This window comes from Macaca mulatta, chromosome 11, assembly GCF_049350105.2.
Source record: "Macaca mulatta isolate MMU2019108-1 chromosome 11, T2T-MMU8v2.0, whole genome shotgun sequence".
NCBI classification, from domain to species: domain Eukaryota; kingdom Metazoa; phylum Chordata; class Mammalia; order Primates; family Cercopithecidae; genus Macaca; species Macaca mulatta.
Window position 1 is genome coordinate 125,690,998 of NC_133416.1, and position 19,372 is coordinate 125,710,369.

At 42.9% G+C, this 19,372-nt stretch overlaps 1 protein-coding gene across 10 annotated transcripts in view; it reads left to right on the top strand.

Moving 5' to 3' along the window:
• Positions 1 to 18,978, top strand: part of SUDS3 (SDS3 homolog, SIN3A corepressor complex component) — a 42,694-nt gene extending 23,716 nt beyond the window's left edge. For 2 of the 10 annotated variants that reach the window (XM_077955364.1, XM_077955368.1), the window contains exons 7-12: positions 2,060 to 2,175; positions 3,167 to 3,223; positions 3,387 to 3,408; positions 4,794 to 4,899; positions 12,046 to 12,130; positions 15,287 to 18,978. In XM_077955364.1, the coding sequence (XP_077811490.1) occupies positions 2,060 to 2,175; positions 3,167 to 3,223; positions 3,387 to 3,408; positions 4,794 to 4,899; positions 12,046 to 12,130; positions 15,287 to 15,385 (485 nt within the window). In that variant the 3' untranslated portion in view covers positions 15,386 to 18,978. Of the gene's footprint in view, positions 1 to 2,059; positions 2,176 to 3,161; positions 3,224 to 3,386; positions 3,409 to 4,768; positions 4,900 to 12,045; positions 12,131 to 15,286 lie in introns of all 10 variants that reach the window. The other 8 variants (XM_001084823.5, XM_077955370.1, XM_077955366.1 and 5 more) reach the window with 5 other exon arrangements.
• Positions 18,979 to 19,372: the final 394 nt, after the last annotated feature.

A 19,372-nucleotide genomic window follows, 5' to 3' on the forward strand; every position in this document is an offset into this window, starting at 1 on the left:
TGATTGTGTGCGTTGATCACAAATTAACCTCGCCCCATGATCAGGCTTGACCTCTTCTACCCGTTCTGCACAAAACATTATGCACCCCTACTGGGCCAGACTCTTGCTAGGTGTTGGGGTGAAATTCAGACATCCAAAGAGGGTAGGTAATGACCTGTACACAGTGGCACTTGGTCTACTTGAGGTTTGTATAGATGGTCTGGTTACTTGGAGGATGGAATGAGTCTCTGCCTTTGAAAGCTGTCACAGAAGGGAGAGTATTGAACTGACTCTCAAGGGGTATTATGTAGGAGTTTGCTGGGCAGAAAAGAGGAGGGTAGGCAGAGGACAGCCATGCAAACACTTGAAGGTGTAAAGTCTGGTGCCCTTGGGTAACAGGATAGCTAAAGGCTTGCACACAGCGTAAGCATGAGTGAAGAAGAAGGGAGGAAGACCAGAAATGAGGCCTGGCTTTTATCCTGTGGAGAGTGATGAGCCACTGAAATATTTAGTAAGAAGATGGCCGGGTGTGGTGACTCACGCCTGTAATCCCAGCACTTTGGGAGGCTGAGGAGGGCGGATCACTTGAGGTCAGGAGTTTGAGACCAGCCTGATCAACATGGTGAAACCCCATCTCTACTAAAAATACAAAAAAATCAGTTGGGTGTGGTGGCGCATGCCTGTAGTCCCAGCTACTTGGGAGGCTGAGGCATGAGGCTCGTTTGAACCTGGGAGGCGAAGGTTGCAGTGAATGAACATCGTGCCACTGCACTCCAGCCTGGGTGACAGAGTAAGGCCCTGTCTCAAAAAAATCAAAAAAGAAATGTTTAGTAACAAGAGTGTTATGCAAAACGATCTGATTTGTGTCCCAGGAAGATCACTTTGAGGGAGGGGAGGATGGACAGGACATGAGAAAGAACACTGAAGGCCATGGAGGTAACCAGTGGAAGGATGAAGGCATGAAGTGGAGGCGGAACCAACATACCTGGTGAACCTCATGCCTGGGTGAAGGAAGACAAGTCACAGATGACAGATTTGTTCTCGCATGGAAGAAGGGTTAGATTGGATGCCCCTGAGACACAGGAAAAGAAGCAGCCTTGGGAGGGGAAACGAGGAGAACTGAGTTTGTGTGGGGCCTGGAGAATATGTGGTATCAGGTATCTATTGCCATTCAGAGGGATGTGTGGAGCTGGAATTGGTGATTGCAGATTGGTTGGGATACAGTCCGAAAGGAACTGACTGGACCCCAAAGATCACCAGTATTCAGGGAGCAGACAAGTGAAAAAGGACCCCGAGGAGGCAGGTTCACCTCCTTGTGCACCATGGCTTGGGAGGAGCTACTCGAAGGCGTGGGGAGTCGGCAGCAGTGTGAGACCGCAGCAGTGTGAGACCGCAGCAGTGTGAGACCGCAGCAGTGTGAGACCGCAGCAGTGTGAGACCGCAGCAGTGTGAGACCGCAGCAGTGTGAGACCGCAGCAGTGTGAGACCGCAGAGAGGAGTGCAGAAGGGAAAGAGGCTTTTATTGTGAGCCCTCATTGTGTCTTCTTGATAGTCAAGTAGCTACAAAAGGTTATAAAAGAAAAAAAAGTCTGAGTCTATAAATGAAAACTTCATATAAAAACGTTGGCACTGAGGCCAGTGGCCTCTAAAAGAGCTTTTTATACCCGTGGACTTCCGCACACCCACCCTCCGTGGGAACTGCAGAAATTAGCTGAGATGACCTTCAGGTTCCTTCCTATCCTGAGAGCCTGCGCCTCTGGGCTTCTTAATTTGAGGGAGAGGAGGAATATCCCCTAGGATATGAGGGTGCTGGAGAGATGCCCACAGTGGCTGTAATGCTTGACAGCAGGGCTGCATTTCTGAGAGGGGTGTGCACTTAGGGCAGCTGGTCTGAATCTTCCAAGCATAAACACTTTCTAAAATCTAATGGGGTGTCTGGCTACAACCATGTGTAGAGCAAACATCCCCAGTAAAACAGTTCTGACTGGGTGGCTGGGGGGCAGATATTCTTATACTATAGAAATTCTTAATGACTTCAAGTGGGAGTTGGATAGATTTAACCATTCCATTCTTGCCACAGATTCTATGGAGGTGAAACCTATCATGACCAGAAAGTTGCGGAGGCGACCAAATGATCCCGTCCCCATCCCAGACAAGAGGAGGAAACCTGCTCCAGATATCCATTTACATCAAGCTGTAACTGCCTTTCTTTCTTAAGACTGTGGAATCCTGTTTATCCGTTTGCTAGGGTATACATGGCCGTTGTCCTACAGAAATAGTAATATTTAATTGGAAAGCATGTGTAAAATGTTTGTCCAGGGGTTAGGGGTTGCTCATTTTATGGGAGTCCTCATTTGCTACTGCTTTTGGTGGGAGAGATGTATAGAGAGTTGTGATTTGGAAAGGTGCTTTGCGTGCAAAGTTCAGCCTGGTTTTAATGCTAACATCCAGATTCAGGGGCATCTGAAAACCTGATGTGCCTTAATTTTTTCACCTGTAATTTTCCACTTTCCAACCGTAAAATGAAGGCAGTAATATCTACCTTTATGTATCTCCTCTGTTATCTATGTCCGTAATATAGTGGATTGCAAACTGTTTTTAAATTAAAGCAAATGAGGTTTCAGTCAGACATGAAGCAGCCTTTTGATCATAAAAATGGTAACGGAAGCAGGAAAGATGGAGAAGTGTTGTTTCTGTTCCTTTCGAGGAGATGGTAAATAGCTCTCTGCCCAAAATGGCTTAGTCATTTGTGTGCCGTCAGGAAAGGGCATAACTTCGGGTTGCTTCCCCTTCACAACAGGATTTAAGTTGCTGAGGGAAGATTAGCCTTACCTTGGGTGTGTGTGTGTGTGCAAGTCTTTAGATCTTTGGAACAAAAGCGCTTTATATATTCATGATGAAATTCTTATTTTTACTGTCTCCTGTGCTGTATTATTGTAGATGCCTAATGAAGCTCATTCCACCTTCTCATCCTAGCAGTGGGGGATGTGAATTCTTTTATGTATTCAAGTACCATGACATTTAGTAGGAGAATCATAAATTTCTAAGAAGCAAACTGTTACTGTAGAAACATCATTTAACAAAATCACACTTTGTAAATTCTAAAATACTGGTACCATTTTGTTGATTACTCTTTGCTTGGAAACTGTACTTTTCACACAGAGTCCTTTAACTCTCAACACCCCAGCTAAACTATTTGTTAACAGATGAACAGATCATGGAGGATCTGAGAACATTAAATAAGGTACAGTTTGGCTTTTTTGATTTATTTGAAAACTCAGGCTTATGTGGTTTTTTGCTTTCCTTTGTTAACATGTTACTTGTTAAATCATTATGATACTTTTGACACCTGAAGTTGCATCTGAAATGATTTTCTCTAAGATTTTTTGTTGTTATTCTTCCTACAGCTTAAGTCACCCAAGAGACCAGGTGAGTGCATGATGTGTTGGCATTTGTGCAATCTTTCTATCATGTTGTTGGAAAAGTGTGTGAATACCTGTCAGGAAATTGTTGCAATTTTCAAAAATGAAATGTTTATCATTTGCCTAAGAGTAGACATCACGAAAACTGAAGGGGACCTTAACTACACCCCTCCGTGATTTCTTTTTTTTTTTTTCTAACCCCTGCTTTGTTATTTTTATTTTTTTCTTAGGGTTTATTGTAAAAGAGACATTTGATTGGCTGGTAAAGGTTTCCTTCTGTGTACGCATCAGGCATAAGATTTAAATACACATCCATTTCTGAAAATGAAACTAGGATTTTAAGTATTACTGGCTTTCTAAAGCCAAGTCCTAGGCAGTTCGGCTCCAGTGGCTTTTCATGGCCTGACTCTGGTAAGGCATTCGAAGGCTGCTCTGACTCGCAGTTCATAGAAGAGACCAGCCGGCTCAGTATTCATAGTTGTTCCTTCCAGAACAGCACTTGAGATCATCAGTGCTAGTTGCCAACTAGAATGCTGAATTGGTGACATCTTTTTTTGTTTAAAGCACCATGATTACTCACACATCCCTCTACTTCCTGAGTCTTGTGGAAGAAAAACAAGAGTCTTCTTTCTCTGGATGATGTCTTCCTGGGGGCCTCTGTGGTCCACAGAGATGTCCTGACCTTCTGAGGCATGCATGATGGGGAGGGGGTGAGGGAGTTGTGTGAGTGTGTACATTTAGTAGTTCTTGAAATGATTCCTTTTTTGGATTATAGAGTCTCACTCTGTCGCCCGGCTGGAGTGCAGTGGCATGATCTCTGCTTACTGCAACTTCCGACTCCCAGGTTCAAGTGATTTTCCTGCCTCAGCCTCCCGAGTAGCTGGGACTACAGGCGCGTGCCACCATGCCTGGCCGACTTTTTGTATTTTAGTTTCACCATGTTGGCCAGGATGGTCTCATCTGTTGACCTCGTGGTCCACCTGCCTCGGCCTCCCAAAGTGCTGGGATTATAGGCGTGCGCCACTGCACCCTGCTGAAAATGATTGCATTTTAAAGAGATTTTCATAATACTTGCCCTTTGATCACCAGGGCTTTAGTCCTACTGTAAGTGACCTTATATGTTTGCACATTTGACCTTAATCTTTCTGAAGCCCAGGTGTCTCTTCCATTTGATGAGGTTAATCTGTGCCTTGCCTATTTCCCAGGGTTGCTTTGATTATCAAGTTTAGATGGAATATACAAGAATTTTGCTGAATTCCCATGCATTATTACTGTAAGGGCTCAATGATGATTATTACCACATTCTGATAGTGTTTCAATTAAAGCATGTTAACTGGTAGACTCGCATGTGTTGGTTACATTCTTAGTCATGTAAGTGTTGGTTTCCTCCAGCATCTCCATCGTCTCCTGAGCACTTGCCTGCGACACCCGCGGAATCTCCAGCCCAGAGGTTTGAAGCTCGGATAGAAGACGGCAAACTGTACTATGACAAAAGATGGTATGTTATGGGAAAACCTGGACTACTTGTAAAAGTCTCATACCAACCACTTGGAAAGAGGGCTGGGGCTATTGTAGTTATTTCAGAGCATGGCTGCTGTTAAACTTACATAGTACTAAAAGTAGAAACCCATTAAAAAATGTATTAGCAGTCATTTAACCAATACTTCTGGTAGATCTTTGAAAGCAGTGTTTCCCAAAACCATGTTCTGCTCCCCTTCCTTCTCCATTCCGCTGTCTCTGTACTAGAATTTGCAGGCTGCTATCTTGTATGGTGCCCCTGCCAACTGGGGCTGGGGTGTATGTCCCCCTGTGACCCCTCTTAACTCTGCCCCTGTGTGCTAAAGTTAGTAAGTGCTCTTCGGATTAAAGGATTTTGTGGTCATATCAGTTTGGGGGATGATCATGTTAATTAAGATAAGTGGGTTTCTCCCTTGTAGCACCCTTTGGGTCCTGTGATATGCTAATGTACACTGTGAATTTCTAAGATGTTATTAGTTGTGTTTTGATGTCACATACCCTTTTTTCTTACATGATCCTGCTGCAGAAGTGGTCAAGGATACTTGCTTGGGGGAGCTGTATCCTAAAACATTCCTAGTTTGTTTTTTGTTTTTTGAGACGGAGTCTTGCTCTGTCACCAGACTGGAGTGCAGTGGTGTGATCTCAGCTCACTGCAACCTCCGCCTTCCCTGTTCAAGCGATTCTCCTGCCTCAACCTCCTGAGTAGCTGGAATTGCAGGCACCCGCCACCATGCCCAGCTAATTTTTGTATTTTTAGTAGAGACGAGGTTTCACCATGTTGGCCGGGTTGGTCTCGAACTCCTGACCTCACATGATCTGATTGCCTCGGCTTCCCGAAGTGCTGGGATTACAGGCGTAAGCCACCATGTCCTGCTGCATTCCTAGTTTACACTGAAGACTCTTTGAAACCTTCAGACCACCTAGCATTTTTCATTGGAAAGGTAATGGCAAAACAGTATGGAAGAACCTTAAAAGCTCATACTTTTGTTCATTCAACAAACATTTCTTCTGTATTAACACTTTCTGCTGGGTATGAAATGGATACTGCCATCATTTCTCAGGTCTTTTCATTCTGATATATTTCTTTTTATTCTTTGTCCATATGCAGGCATACTCTCTATTCGTTTTAAGTCATAATGGACATATGGTTGGCTTTGCCTTTCCGTTTGGTTATATTGAGAATGTTTTTCTGGGTTACTATAAGGTGTCTGTAATTATCATTTATAATGGCTATATAATGACCCTTTGAGTTTCAGTATCTAACCAAAAGTTCCAAAATTGGGGTAATGGTTATTTATTTTGAATTCTTAAAAAAAACCAGCATTGTGTTAGATTGGTTACTTGATAACATTGTACTTGTCAGAAATGCTTAGGGTTCTTGTCATGCCTGAAATAAATCATTTCCACCTACTAAGTTGCAGTGAGTTAATTACCCAGTAGATGCTGGAGGCTCACTTTATCACTAAGGCTGGTCTTGATGACTTCTTCCCCTCTGATTTGGTTTTCTTTGGCCTTCTTCAGGAAGGTCGGTTTGTGTTGTAACATTATGTCTCAGAACACATCGCCACTAGGTGGCAGGTTCTAACAGCTTAACACCGAGAAGGGCAAAATGAGATGAAAAATGTTTCTAATAATGAAAACCAAATAACCTTTAAAGATCAAGCCCACACATAAGAACCATCCTTGAAAATGATGAGATTTATCAGTAACATTTTTACGGATCTATGAGTCTTAAAGCCATGTGATATTTCCAGTCATGTTCATTTTGTTAATTGTGTTGCTTTGAATCTTCCTCTTTCTAAGCTTAATCCTCAGACTTGATGAGACATGTCTTGAGGGTGAAAATGCAGTAAAATAAAATTCTTGTTTTTTTAAAAAAAGGATCCACAGTGTCTGGTGTTTCCTAATGTAAACAAAATGGTCAGATTTGATGTGTTAGAACTCCTAAGCATTTTGAAGGAATTTTCACCATCTTTCTTACATCAGCAGCAGAAATGTAGAAAATAATGTCACTGGATGCATTTTACTTCTTCAGTGAAATTGAAATTGCTTATTCTCTTGTTAAATATACTGTGAAAATGTTGTTTTCTTCTCTATTCCGTATACTTTTAATTTTTGGCCTTGGCAGTCAGAGATCATAATGCAGTTGTTGAAGGTGGGTCTTTCTCTTCCCCAGTGACAATTGAAGAGTGTTCCTGGGAATACTGGCTGAGCTGCTCACTGGTGCAGAGCCAGCCTCTCCCATCTCACCAGGCTCATGTTTGGCTTTTGTATCAGTTTGGAGGTTTTGTTTTTCTTTCTTTGGCAGATGTGGCCTGTGGCTGAGAGGTCAGCTACGTTGCTTTATGCAACGTGTGGAGTGTGTGGAGGGGTGTGGAGTATTTTGGTGCAGCCATATTTTTGGCAGAAGATGTCTTGCTGAGTTTTAAATGACTTCAGCAAAAACAAATGGGATTCAGGCATCGCATCTTGGTGTGAATACTTGCCAAGCTGCCTTTCATTTTGAAAGATAAGGATTTTCCCTTTGCCTTGGTCTTATACTGCTTTTAAGGCATTCTATGTCATGCTATATAAGTTTCCCTCACATTTTGATTTGGACTAATGACCTCTCAAAAAATACTGTGAAAATGGGTGGACTTCTGTTTTTCTCTCCTCATTTAAATCAGGGGCTGCCTGTGAGTCAGAAACGAAGCCACCCGCTTGCCCAAGTGCATTTTCCCCTCCAGCCTTCGGTTGACACAAAAGACTTAACACAGTGAATATTTACCAGAAGAATTGGGACTCCTTGAGGTTCTGTAACATGGACTCACTTATTGGGGAAATAAAGTGTTAATACCAGGATTTCTCAGTAGGATAGAAAATTAAATTATTTTTCCTACCTCCTTGCCCCACTTTTGTGCCCACCTTCTTAAGAAATTGCTTTTCGAAAATAGTACAGTAGTGGTAATTTCTAGTTTTGTTGGGTTTAATAGTAGAGGTTCAAAGCTTTAAGAACTTAATTGTAGAGATTCCCAGGTCACAATTTCCATTAGTAACAAAGTAATAAAGTCAGTTTGACATTTGGGGCTTATTCTTTGAGGCTATTTAAATATCTTTTTTCAGCAGCTGAGTTGCAGCTTGTGAAACAGGTTAATTGGCCAAAAAAAAAAAAAAGCACAAATTTACTACCCTATTGATGTTGCTTCACAGCACATTTTATATCTAAACGTATTTTTAAATTTCTTCCCCCTTCGATTTTTCATTAGAAATTAAAAAGTAAATTTGTATGTTAAGGTTGTCACGTACTTTTTGGTTTCATCTTTAAAACCCCCCCACATGAGCACTTTTATTTTTTAGTTTTTTGAGACAGGGTCTCACTGTCCCCCAGGCTGGCGTGCAGTGGTGTGATTATAGCTCACTGGAGCCTTGATCCCCCTGGCTCAAGCGATCTTCCTGCTTTGGCCTCCCGAGTAGCTGGGACTACAGTCCTCCATTACCATGCCTGGCTAATATTTTTTTGATTTTTAGTAGAGATGAGGTCTTGCTATGTTGCCCAGGCTATCCTCAAACTCCTGAGCTGAAGTGATCCTCCTGCCTCAGCTTCCCAAAGTGCTGGGATTACAGGTATGAGCCCTGCACACTTTAATATCTAAGGACTTTTCAGAGAATTCAAATAATCTAATAGATTTGATATCTAGGGAAAATGGTTCCCCAAGACATCATGTAGTGCATGAGGATCCCTTGAAGGTCGCAGAGACTATGGTTCAGCGGGAACCTGGGGATCAGTTGGTTTGGAAGTTGGCTGCTTTGGGATGCGTTGGCCACCTCTACTTTGGAGCAAATGGGGACCAATGGTGGACATTCAGGCCACCACTGTTCAGTGATTCCAGAGGAGGCAGATCTGGGAGGTGGCCACATTCCCAAGTTCCAGACCACTTCTCAGAGGTAATAGACCAGCTTGCATCATTTACTCCGGGTGTTCACTTTTAAGTCAGTTGAATGTGTTGGGTTTGGGTTCAAAGTACAACTGAAGGAAAATACAACGCATCTCATGAGAATTGTTGGACTAGCCTTCCAGAGTCAGCTGTTTTCTTCAAAAGGCCTCTGTGAGGATATGATACACAGATACACATGTAACATGTATATGGTTTTTTTTTTTTTTTTTTTGGAGACAGAGTCTCGCTCTGTCGCCCAGGCTGGAGTGCAGTGGTGCAATCTTGGCTCACTGCAGACTCCACCTCCCGGGTTCAAGCGATTCTCCTACCTCAGCTTCCCAAGTAGCTGGGACTACAGGCACACGCCACTATGCCTGGCTAATTTTTTGTATTTTACTCATTCATTTATATTTTTTTGAGACAGAGTCCTGCTCTGTAGTCAAGCTGGAGTGCAGTGGTGCTATCTCACTGCAGCCTCCACCTCTCGGGTTCAATCTGTTCTCTCCCTCAGCTTCCCAAGTAGCTGGGACTATAGGTTCATGCCACCATGCCCAGCTAATTTTTGTATTTTTAGTAGAGACGGGGTTTCACCATGTTCGCCAGGATGGTCTCAATCTCTTGGCCTTATCATCTGCCCACCTCGGCCTCCCAAAGTGCTGGGATTACAGGCCTAAGCCACCATGCCCGGCCAATTTTTTGTATTTTAGTAGAGATGGGGTTTCACCTTGTTGCCCAGGCTGGTGTCGAATCCCTGAGCTCAGGCAGTCTGCCCACCTCGGCCTCCCAAAGTGCTAGGGTTACAAGTGTGAGCCACCATGTGAACCACCATACCTGGCCAGATTTTTTTTTTTTGAGACAAAGTCTCGTTCTTTCACCCAGGCTGGAGTGCAGTGGCATGATCTCAGCTCACTGCAGTCCCTGCCTCCTGGGTTCATGCAATTTTTGTGCTTCAGCCTCCCGAGTACGTGGGATTACAGGCACTCACACCGTGCTGGCTAATTTTTGTAATTTTAGTAGAGATGAGGGTTTCACCATGTTGGTCAGGCTGGTCTTGAACTCCTGACCTCAAGTGATCCATCCACCTCGGCCTCCCAAAGTGCTGGGATTACAGGCATGAGCCACTGCACCCAGCTGTAACGTGTATGTTTTATCATAAACACAGGAACATAGTGGACATTGTTTTGTTTTTTTGTTAGCAGCATATTGAGCATGTTTCCACACTCCTAATATTCTACACCACATCCATGAGCTTTCTTTATTAAAGTGTTTAGAAAGTTGTATCAGAATGACTTGAGGGTAGTTACATTTTGTTTTGTGTCTTTATCTCTTTAATAACTTACAGTCCCTTTAGAATAACTGTGAGTATTCTCCCTCTGTATTTTTATTTTAACCATTACTCAAGACATGACTATTTACATAGGAGAGCCAGCTCAGATGTGAGAGAGAAATCAGGGGAAGGGTTAGAGTGTTAGTATGAACTTAGCTTTTTCTTAGGCATTGTACAGTTCGGACCTTGTGATAGTACATGTTTAGCATAATGAAGGTCCCCTGCCAGTTTACCAACTCATACAGAGCCGAAAGGAACTTGAAAACTTGCATTTAAACCATTCTTGCTGTTCTAATTGAATTTAAAATTCTTTTTTTTTTTTTTTTTTTTTAAGATGGAGTCTTGCTCTGTTGCTCAGGCTGGAGTGCAGTGGCATGATCTTGGCTCACTGCAACCTCTGCCTCCCGGGGTCAAGTGATTCTCCTGCCACAGCCTCCTGAGTAGCTGGGATTACAAGTGCCTGTCACTATGCCTGGCTAATTTTCATGTTTTTAGTAGAGATGGGGTTTCACCATGTTGGCCAGGCTGGTCTTGAACTCCAGATCTCCGGTGATCTGCTCGCCTCAGCCTCCCAAAGTGCTGGGATTAAAGGCGTGAGCCACTGTGCCCAGCCTAAAATTCTGTTTCTTTTAACAGTATTTTCAGAAAGTACATTGACCTGTAAACCTGAGTTTTCAGTTCATAAGTAGCAGGTTAAAGAGTGAGACCCTAGACTGGAAAAAGTTCATTATGGGAGTGAAGCGCATCCTGTACTGTGATGTCTTGGCAGTAGGTTATTTTGTTATACCAGCAAAACAGACTAAGCCATCATACTTTGCTGGGAGATGCGTTTTGCTGAATTTACACGACTTTATGGGTCTGGTTAGCCAGATCTTTGCAGCCAAAATGAACCAAAGTTTATGTTATTAACCGACGTGGGGCTGGCCCAGGCGGGAGTTGCTAGCTGCAGCTCTGCTAATATTTCCAAGTCTTGTACTCCAGCAGGGGCTCCTTCATCCTGTGGCAGCTGCTGTTGTCCATCTGGGCTTCGGCCCCCAGCAGCTTCACTTTCATCCTTGACCTTGTCCCTGAACGTGTAGAAATAAGAAGTGGCCCTACGCTGTAGGTCGACAGTAGATGCAGGAGTTGAAAGGGGAGTGTTTGTCTTATCTACATTATTCAAAGCAGGTTTCCCACGTGTCCAAATTAAATACCCTTTGGTATAGACACTTGGAACTTCGCCTGATTAGCTCATACCAGGTGAGGTTATTTAATGTTCTTTATCCCCAGTGTATTCGAAGCTCTGTGATAGTGGAGACCTTGTGGCTTTTCTCACTGTCTGTCCCCAACCACCAGCATAGTCAGTGGTACACAGTAAGTGCTTCATCTTCATGAGTATTTCTGAATGAGTGACTAAACGGTTGAAGTCAGCCCTCCTCCTTGTTGGTGACTGACTTGGACAAATAGAAAATAAATAACAGTTGCTGAAGCCTGTTATTTGTTTTGTCTATCCAGCCTTCTTCAGTGTTCTGGGGTGGGGCCGGAAAGCGGGGACAGAGTTTTTATTTAAAAAATTTTAATTTACTTTTTGTACTGGGTCATATAGTCCAAAAAAAGGGAAAAATATATAGTTTTCCAACCCTTTCCCCAGCCTCTTTTTTCCCCTCCATAGAGGGACCAAGGAGTGTAAGCTGTAGATCCCAAAGAAGATTAGGTGGTCTTCTCATCTAAGGATGGAAGCCTTTAAATTAACCTTCATTGGAAATCCAGGCTAGTCCTCAAATGTAAATTATTAAGATTTCTTTAATTATAATTTTTTTTTTGTGATGGTGTTTTCATTTTGTTTGGCTTTTACTTCCTCTCTCTGTCCTTCCCTTTTTAAAAATATGTGCCTTGTTTTCGTCAGGTACCACAAGAGCCAGGCCATCTATCTGGAGTCAAAGGACAACCAGAAACTGAGCTGCGTGATCAGTTCTGTAGGAGCCAATGAGGTGGGAACCATACTTCCTCACCTTTAGGAAAGCAAAACGTGTACTGCGAAGTGTTGATAGGACAAACCTGAAATGAAAGTGCCACCAAGGAAGTACAGTAGAGTCATGTCTTTTATGTGGGTTAGATTCTAAAGTCAGGCAGAAATTGCACGTTGTCAAAATCATCCTTGAAAACCCCTTACATTTGCTTGACTACAACGTATGCAGATTTGTCTATTCCATGGGATGTTTGTGAACTCCCTGTACAGCCACTGATTTGGGAACCGCAGAGCTAGATTCCAGGAAAGAACAAAAAGCAAGTTGGTGTCTGTACATTCAATTCCTGCTTCCTTATTTTAATTTTTATTGTTTTTGAGACAGAGTCTCATTCTGTTGCCCAGGCTGGAGTACAGTGGTGCTATCTTGGCTCACTGCAACCTCCACCTCCCAGGTTCAAGTGATTCTCCTGCCTCAACATCCTGAGTAGCTGGGATTACAGGCACCCACCACCGTGCCCGGCTAACTTGTATTTTTTTTGAAGTGGAGATGAGGTTTCACTGTGTTGGTCAGGCTGGTCTTGAACCCCTGACCTCGTGATCCACCCGGCTCAGCCTCCCAAAGTGCTGGGATTACAGGTGTGAGCCACCGTGCCCAGCCAACTCCTGCTGCTTTTTAAGGTAACCGTCTACTGAGAATGGAGCTTGCCTGTGGAGCATACTCCATCTTGGTTTTGTTTCTCTAGAACTTTCACACATACCAGTAGATTTGTTTCTTGCCGTGAGGATTAAGTGAGGCACCCGGTACAGGGTCTGGTACCCAGTAAGTGCTCACTAAATGAGTGCTGACCTGAAATGATCCACACGCCACTTGCCTGCCATCTTTCCTAGCTGAGATGTCCTATTGTGCCTCAAAACAAGTTGCCAGGCTCATGCCCTTGGTTTTTGGTCTCCTCGAGACACTCCTGCAGGATGGGGTCTGGTTTTAAAATCAACTCAGAGGGTTACACCTGAGGATGATGTGACTGCCCTCTGAGTTCTCCAAGTGGCCCTTCATGAGGAGTATGTCCACAATGTGTAACTTATATTGTTAGTTAAAAAAAGTTAAAAACTTTAATAGCTGGATTGGCTCGATCTTTTATCGGTCCATAAATGTCTGCAAAGAAATTGATTTTTATGTGTCTACCCTCTGTAACTTATTTGTGCCAGTGCACAGTAAATCTAATGAAACTGGATTATGAAATAACTTAAGCCTCTTCTATTCTTCCAGCTTCCTGAATTGAAAATGCCCTGAAATGTGACTAGTTTGCAAAATGATTGTTTACTTAGAAGTTAGGGAGAGCCTTCTAGATAAATGAATGCCATTCTTCTCTGGGCTGAGGATCTGTGTGAGTTCCCTCAAGCCAAGTCAGAACCAGAACAGGGAAGCTAATAGAGAGACCTGTTCCTCAGCCAAGAGGTGTCACGATTTCATGATAAGCATTTGCACCTGGCTGGCTGGGTTGTTCTGCCAGCCCCTGTGGCCTTCTAGTACCTGACCCTAACTTCAGAACCAGTGCATTATTCTCTGTGATACCTCAAGATTTTTCAGAAAAATAGAAATGTAAGTTAGATTGTTTTTCTCTCTCTCTGCTGAATATTGTCACGTCTTGACATAATAGAGTGTCAGTGAGATCTGACAAATGGTGACACTGAAACATGTCTCCTGGAAGGAAGAAGCTTCAGTGCACTGAAGATATGCAACTCTGGCAATGGGGAAACTGTTCTCATTTCTTGGAAGTCTTCCAGCTCATTTTTCAGATCAAATTCTGGGTGATACTGGAGCTACTTGGCTTTAGCATAGCTTGACTCCAAGCAGGTTTGGTGGGTAGCTCTGAGTGTGTTGATGACTCCCTGACTTAGCTTTTCTTGGGATCAGTTTTTGGTTTAAAATGATTCTGCAAGGTCCCTTGGAGGCCTAGTTTCATGTGAGGTCTTTAACTTTTTAAATTTTTAAGCCAGTGCATTTGACTTTAAAGTCTCTACTGCTCAATAATCACATTAAAGAAATTGAGATGAAACTGAGAATAAGCTTTTTTAAAACCTGAAAACTGAGTCCAGGAAGGAGGAGATAAATCTCTAAACTTGTATATTTGGGTGAGATGCAGACCTTTCAAAACACTGTGCTTTTGGCTCCATTTAATTGCATGTTACAGAAAAACAGGCAAGAAGAAGCCAGAGACTGCTTTGGTAGAGAAGAGCCGGGGGCTTTGATGTCAGACACCAGAATTCGCATCGTGATAAGTGACTCAGCCTTGCTGAGCTTTGGTTTCCTCTTCTTTAAAATGGGGCCAATGATAGTAGTTATTTCATAGGGTGTCTTGCGGGTGAAAAAGCTCAGCCTTATCAGCACAGTGTCTGGCACACAGAGCTCAGTAACCCTGGCTCAGGGGGTCAGGTGACTGGCAGCAGCTCCCCTTCTCACCCATGGCTTTAGGATGCCCCTTATTGAGTGCACTTGTCAGCCCTGGCAGTCCCCTGTTGCAAGAGTTCATTCTCAATTCAATGGAAGAATGCATCTGCCCTGTAAAATGCACTGTAATCTGATACTGTCTGGGGGAGAGGGATATGGTGAGGAGGGAAGGACTCTCGGAAGTGCTTCAACCTTCTCATGATCCTAATTGGGCCTTAGCTCATTAGTGGGCATTTTTCTATTGTTGGCATTTTCCCCCCCTTTTTCTGCACAACCATTAGCCTTCATTGCCAGGAAACCAGAGGTTATATAATGTGGAAGTCCCTTGGGGCAAGGAAAATACTTCCAAATTTGATTGAAAGTTTGTGTTTATGAAAAGATGTCTCTTGAGTGTTGATAACGCAGTAATCAAACCAAATTTAAAAGCATCTTGAAGATCAAGGCAGAAATGGAACCCAAGGTTGCAGTGCTTTCCATTTTTGTAATCACAGGTGTGAGAGAGATGGCCGAGAAGTGAGTTCAAAGCCGATGCCTGTTCCCAGAGGCATGCCTTTAGATGGCCCGAGGTCAGAGGTGCTTATGAAGTCCTCATAAGTTGAGACAGTTTATTCCAGCAAGAGGCTACCAGCTTTCTGCCTGCGTCGCACTCGTGCCGATATTTTGATGGTGTGGGAGATTTGCTGTTCTGTATTGAACTTCTCATCTTGTTCCCTTTCCACTCCCCTGCAGATCTGGGTGAGGAAGACAAGTGACAGCACCAAGATGAGGATCTACCTGGGCCAGCTTCAGCGCGGGCTCTTTGTGATCCGCCGACGCTCAGCTGCTTGACTTTCTGCAGTGCTCTTCTCTTGACCCTTTTTCTGGAGTGGGTTTTATTTTGTTTTGTTCTGTTTTGTTTTGTTTTGTTTTCTTAATAGAAAAATGTTAACTTCCGGGAATAGCTACTCAGCCTTGGAAATGGAGAGCACTGTCGTGGATTCCTTAAGACACTTTTGTGGCTGGTCACTTCCAACTTTGTCAGTCTTTTCTGCCTCAACTTCTTCCAGAGATCGGTCACCAGGAGACTATTTTACTTTCAGGAGTATTGGGGGTTTGATTTACTTTCCTTTTATTTCCTTATTTTTTGCTTATACTTGTTTTTGAAAACCTCTGAGTTTGAAGGGACAGCTGTTTCTATTATCTTTAGGTCTCTATATCATGGAGAAGAGCAGGAAGGGATACACTCTCCAGTGCATTTTCATGTTTTGAATCTGATTAGTGGATTATGTAGCTACTTTCCCCGTCGAGCCCAATTCACTATTTCCCCAGAAGCTTGGGGCAGAGGTCCTAGCAGGAGGAGATGAAGTCTCCTGGCTCTCAGCCTTCTCGGACAAATAAATGCTTTGTGTGACATCTGGCGCACGCCATCCATTCCACTGGCTGAGTGATGGAAAACCTTGCCTGGGAGACTGACTATGTGCACTGAAGTAAATGGGGTTTGGGGAGGGGACATTTCATATTTATAATGTGCTGAAGGTACCATATTTTAAATGTTATTTAATGCAGGTGATTTATTCAAACATTCGTTCTAGCTTAAGCTGGAATAAGAAGTGGTCATTTCAGAAGTTTTCATTTGGAATTCCTTCCTCTCCTTTGTTCCCAAGTTGGCAGTAGTAGTAGGTGCCACAGGCTGATTATCTGGGTAATCTCTTATGGGTGGGAGGTGAGTTTGATAGTGCAATAATCAGTGATCTGTAGACCCTCATGCACGATTCAAGTTTCACTCTTGTGGCTGATGCCATTATTGTACATTGGCCATTCCAAACCTGCGGAGAACTTTGTTGTCAATTCCTGAGCACTCATAGCTTCATTTGGCCCAGGTTGAAGACAAGGAAAGCTCTCCTGTGGCTGCCTCTGGACTGACACCCTCCTTAATGAGTCCTGATGAAACAGCCTTTCTTACATCCTTCCCTCATTCCCATGATTGGAGAAATGATTCATTGGGTGATGAGTGTTGGGGTTTTCTGTACTCGTGTTGCCATCTTGAGATGTTTAAACATTTGGGGGTTAGAGCAACTGTTAGCGTCTCTATGGGCAATCAGTAGAACTTACACATTCTAGGAAATCTTTCTTTGTAAGTAATTCATTTGGTCTCAAGTGATTCTCTTCATGTTGTCTCTTGATGTACATACCCCATAGCAAGTTGGGGGGCTGTGATGACAATTAAATCACCTTCTCTGAAGTTCTGGCTCTACAGAGACCAAACCTTACTGACTTGTACAAGTAAAGACTTATACAGGACTTATACAGATAGATTTTTGTTTTAATTTATCTGTTTTTTCCTCTTTTTTTTTTTTTTTTTTTTCTGGTGTTGGAGTCTTATTTAGAAAACAGGATAAATGACGCTATTATCAAAAGTTGCCTGGGGTTCTGTGTTTCTTCTCTGCCCTCCAACCCCCGACTGCTATGATGTTTACTACAGTGAACCCAGCCCATTGTAAACACAGGCTTCACCTGTTCTTGTTTGTTAGCCTTGGCTGTGAGACAGGACTTCCCTGTCTTGAACTGTTACACATATGATGTGTATGTCACGTCGCATATCATGCAGCTGTTGGTTTTCATGTAGTGCCGTGTGGTGGAAATTAGATGTATTTCATGTATTTTTCCATTGAAGGTGGGGTTTTTCAATGATCATGTGTTTTGTCCTAAACGGTATACCAAAGTTTGTTTTTATTGTTGAGGATTGTATTGATAACCACTGGGGTTCTGCGTTGAAGCAGCAACAAGTTGCCTCTTTCTGGCCTTCTCTGGTGGGACCTCTGTGCTTTTGTGAAGCAACTATTTATTTGAAGACCAGGGTATGGGCACTTTTGCCTTCTCTCCTCTCTGACTTTTGAGGGTATTGAGGGCGCCCTTAGTCGTAGTCTCGACTCCACTACTGCCTTCTCGGTGTCCTCACAACCCTTAATTGGGCCTAGTGAAAATGGGGGCAGATGAGAAGTCCATTTGAGAATCAGCATAGTAAATTACATTTCTAATCCCAGAGGACTTAATCTTTTCTTTTGTCACCCCAGAGGTGAAAAATCAGCGGTTGAACCGTTCTGACAGGCCTCAGTGGTGACCAGGAACAGAAGCAGCCTTCCTGTTAGTAGATGGGGTTACTTCTCTGGTGGGCAGAAGCCTAACTAAAGGGGAAAACACACTTTGTGGTTTCTAGATGAGGAGGAGGTTAGCTTCTAGCCTGGGTGGCCATTATTCCAAAAGATCTTTGTCTCTCACTAGACCCCAGGGCACCAGATGAATTTCCAAGTTTAAACTATATCCTGCAAGTGATTACTTTGAATCAGACCATTCTGATCAAGAACCTGTGTATGTGTTGTGTTAGAGGCATCTGCCTCAAGTCTGCGTACAGTGTTTGCTGCGGTGTGTTCCAATATTCATTTTATCTCTGCTTGGAGGTTTTGTGTGTTCCCCTCCCCCCATGCCCTGCCTACCCCATTTTCCCTGAACCATGTCCTCTGGAATAATTTCCAGATGGATTTCTGTAGCCATACCAAAGCCAGGGTGTTTTCATTCATGCGGATACTGGTATTTGTAGATGTCTGACTACCTAACTTAATTTTTCTTTTTGAACTTCTAACTGGGGCCAGTGTAAGATCGATCCCAGAGGCTGATCTGCAAATCAAGCTACATGTATTTGTGTATGAGACCCTGTGTTCAGGACTGGGTGGCTTTTCTAAGAAATATGGAGTTTAAAGTGGAGTTGACTGTATTTTTTAACCTAATTCTGGAGAGAGGATTGTATTTTTTACAGTTTTTTGGTTTTGGCTTCCTTCTAACATTTCTTTAGCCTTGAATTTTTACTAAATAAATTTCCTCCTGATTAATTTTTTTTTTCTCATCTGGGAATTTGAAATCTCGGTGCTTACTGTTACACCAATTTTTCCAAAGAGTTGAAATCACTTTAATGCCAGAACATGATAAATTTGCAGCCATTTCAAGCAGCTGGTAGTCTTTTTTATAACATCGTTAACGGGTACCATTAAATATTCTGAGAGGTGAATGTAAAATATAAAAGGTGTAGGGTTTTTTTTAAAAAAAGAAAACAATAAACTTTCAAAGAGAAAACCAGCATAAAGTCTGTATTGTATCCATTGACTTGATAAGTGATAGAAATTTATTTTAGGTTTTTGATCCATTGCTTATGGGGAAAGGAAGTTAGGGCAGAGGAAGGGATATTCTAGGCATTTAATTCTCAGTGAAGAGTAAGATATAGAATGATGTCAGGCTAATACTCAGTTTTGTAAAGAGCGATCTAGGGGTGTTGACCCTTAAATGTTTGTGCACTCTCTTCTTGTTGCAGATAAAACTAATTAAAAATCAAGTGAATAAAATGGATCTTGGGTGGAAAAACAACCTTGAAATAAACTTTCGATTGAGGATATTGTTCATTTATTTGGTGCATGATTAAGGAGGATATTGTTCCTGGCCCTTGAGGTAGTGCCTACCAATCTTAACCAAACAGTGATGGTATTTGTGCTGCTCCCGGGGTCAGCCGACAAGCCTGGGTGCTGCCACAGGTAACCCACCTGGCGGACCTGTGACCCAGTTGTGGCACCTCTTTGGGAAAGACTGCTTTATGCTTTAGATGATGGAGAGGGGTGGTTCCTGTTTTTAAAATGTTTGAATTATAACAGAAATGTGTGCACGTTTTAATTGTAGAAGTTGTTGAAATCTCTCAAAATGAATTCATCCATGTAACTATTAGAGCATCCAGATCAAGAAAATAACATTCCCAGAACCCACAAGCCCCTTTGACTTTCAGCTACTCCTCCC